Source organism: Bison bison, unplaced genomic scaffold (assembly GCF_000754665.1).
Source record: "Bison bison bison isolate TAMUID 2011002044 unplaced genomic scaffold, Bison_UMD1.0 scf7180017864066, whole genome shotgun sequence".
Taxonomy (NCBI): domain Eukaryota; kingdom Metazoa; phylum Chordata; class Mammalia; order Artiodactyla; family Bovidae; genus Bison; species Bison bison.
Window position 1 is genome coordinate 6,911,325 of NW_011494638.1, and position 1,092 is coordinate 6,912,416.

Here is a 1,092-nt window from a genome sequence, read left to right on the forward strand (position 1 = left end):
ACTTCCCACTCCATGCAAAATGAGGCCAAGTTAAAACCGCAAAGACTTGGCTAATGCAAGCACAAGTTAATTTATTATGATTGGCCCAAATCACCCACTTTTTTTTTTTTGCCGCGCAGGCCAATATCCACAACCTCACTGACGCCTCATGTAGAGCGAACGTTTTCCCCAGTAGCTGATGAGGAGGAGGGTGTTTCTCAGCCAAAACCGAGAAAGACTGGAAATTGTGCAGTGTAGTGCACCTTGAGTGGATCCCAGCCTTTAAAATTTACATTTCGTAAGAAATTCCTTCAATTTTCCATATTACAAGCTGGGGAAACAAATCTGAGCTTTTCAGGGACGAGTTCTTTTCCAAATACTACAACTGCTGCCAATTCCCCATCTGTCAGCCCCAGGCTGAACCACACACGACTCAGGTCTAAATGGTCACACCCGAGCTGACCGCCTCCCCGCTGGCCTTTAAAGAAGCCGCGCGCGGTCTAGCTGCCCCGGAGTTCAACTTCCGGCCACAAAATGAGAGGATGTTTTTCTCCTGGCCACGCCCTCCTAGCCACGCCCTCCACGCCCCGCGCTGGCCAGAGCGCGCGGGCGCGCCGGCGAGGCGGAGCCCCGTGGGCGGTCGCTGTGAGTGTCCCTTTCACCCGGCGGCGCGCAGGCACGCGCAGGCACGCCCAGGGCCCACGGACAGCGCGGCGGCGCGCGCGCGCGCTCCCGGAGCCCTCCCCTGTGACGTGCCTGGCCGAGGCCGCGCAAGGGCGCTGTAGCTGCCAGTGCCGCTGTCATGGCGTCTGAGGCGCTGTCTGAGGAGATCCCGCCGTGGTCTCTTTAGAGCGAGGGGCGGGCGGCTGGGTATGGAGAGCGGCCCCGAGAGCCTGCAACCGCTAGAACACGGAGTGGCCGCCGGGCCAGCGCCAGGGACAGGTTCTCCGCAGGAAGGGCAACAAGAGACCAGGCTCGCCGCTGGGGATGGTCCTGGAGTATGGGCGGCGGAGAGCAGCGGCGGGAAGGGGCAGGGGGCGGCGGCCGGCGGGAGGAGCCTCTCGGACTCGGCTTCTCCCGCCGGCTCTCCTCAGGTTCTGGTACCCTGCAGCT

The 1,092-nt window shown here is 61.3% G+C and overlaps 1 protein-coding gene across 1 annotated transcript in view; it reads left to right on the forward strand.

Moving 5' to 3' along the window:
- The first annotated feature begins 678 nt into the window (after positions 1 to 678).
- FAM63B (family with sequence similarity 63, member B) overlaps positions 679 to 1,092 on the forward strand; it is a 76,597-nt gene continuing 76,183 nt past the window's right edge. Inside the window, exon 1 of the mRNA XM_010836843.1 lies at positions 679 to 1,089. Coding sequence (XP_010835145.1) covers positions 852 to 1,089 — 238 coding nt within the window. The 5' untranslated portion in view covers positions 679 to 851. The remainder of the gene's footprint in view (positions 1,090 to 1,092) is intronic.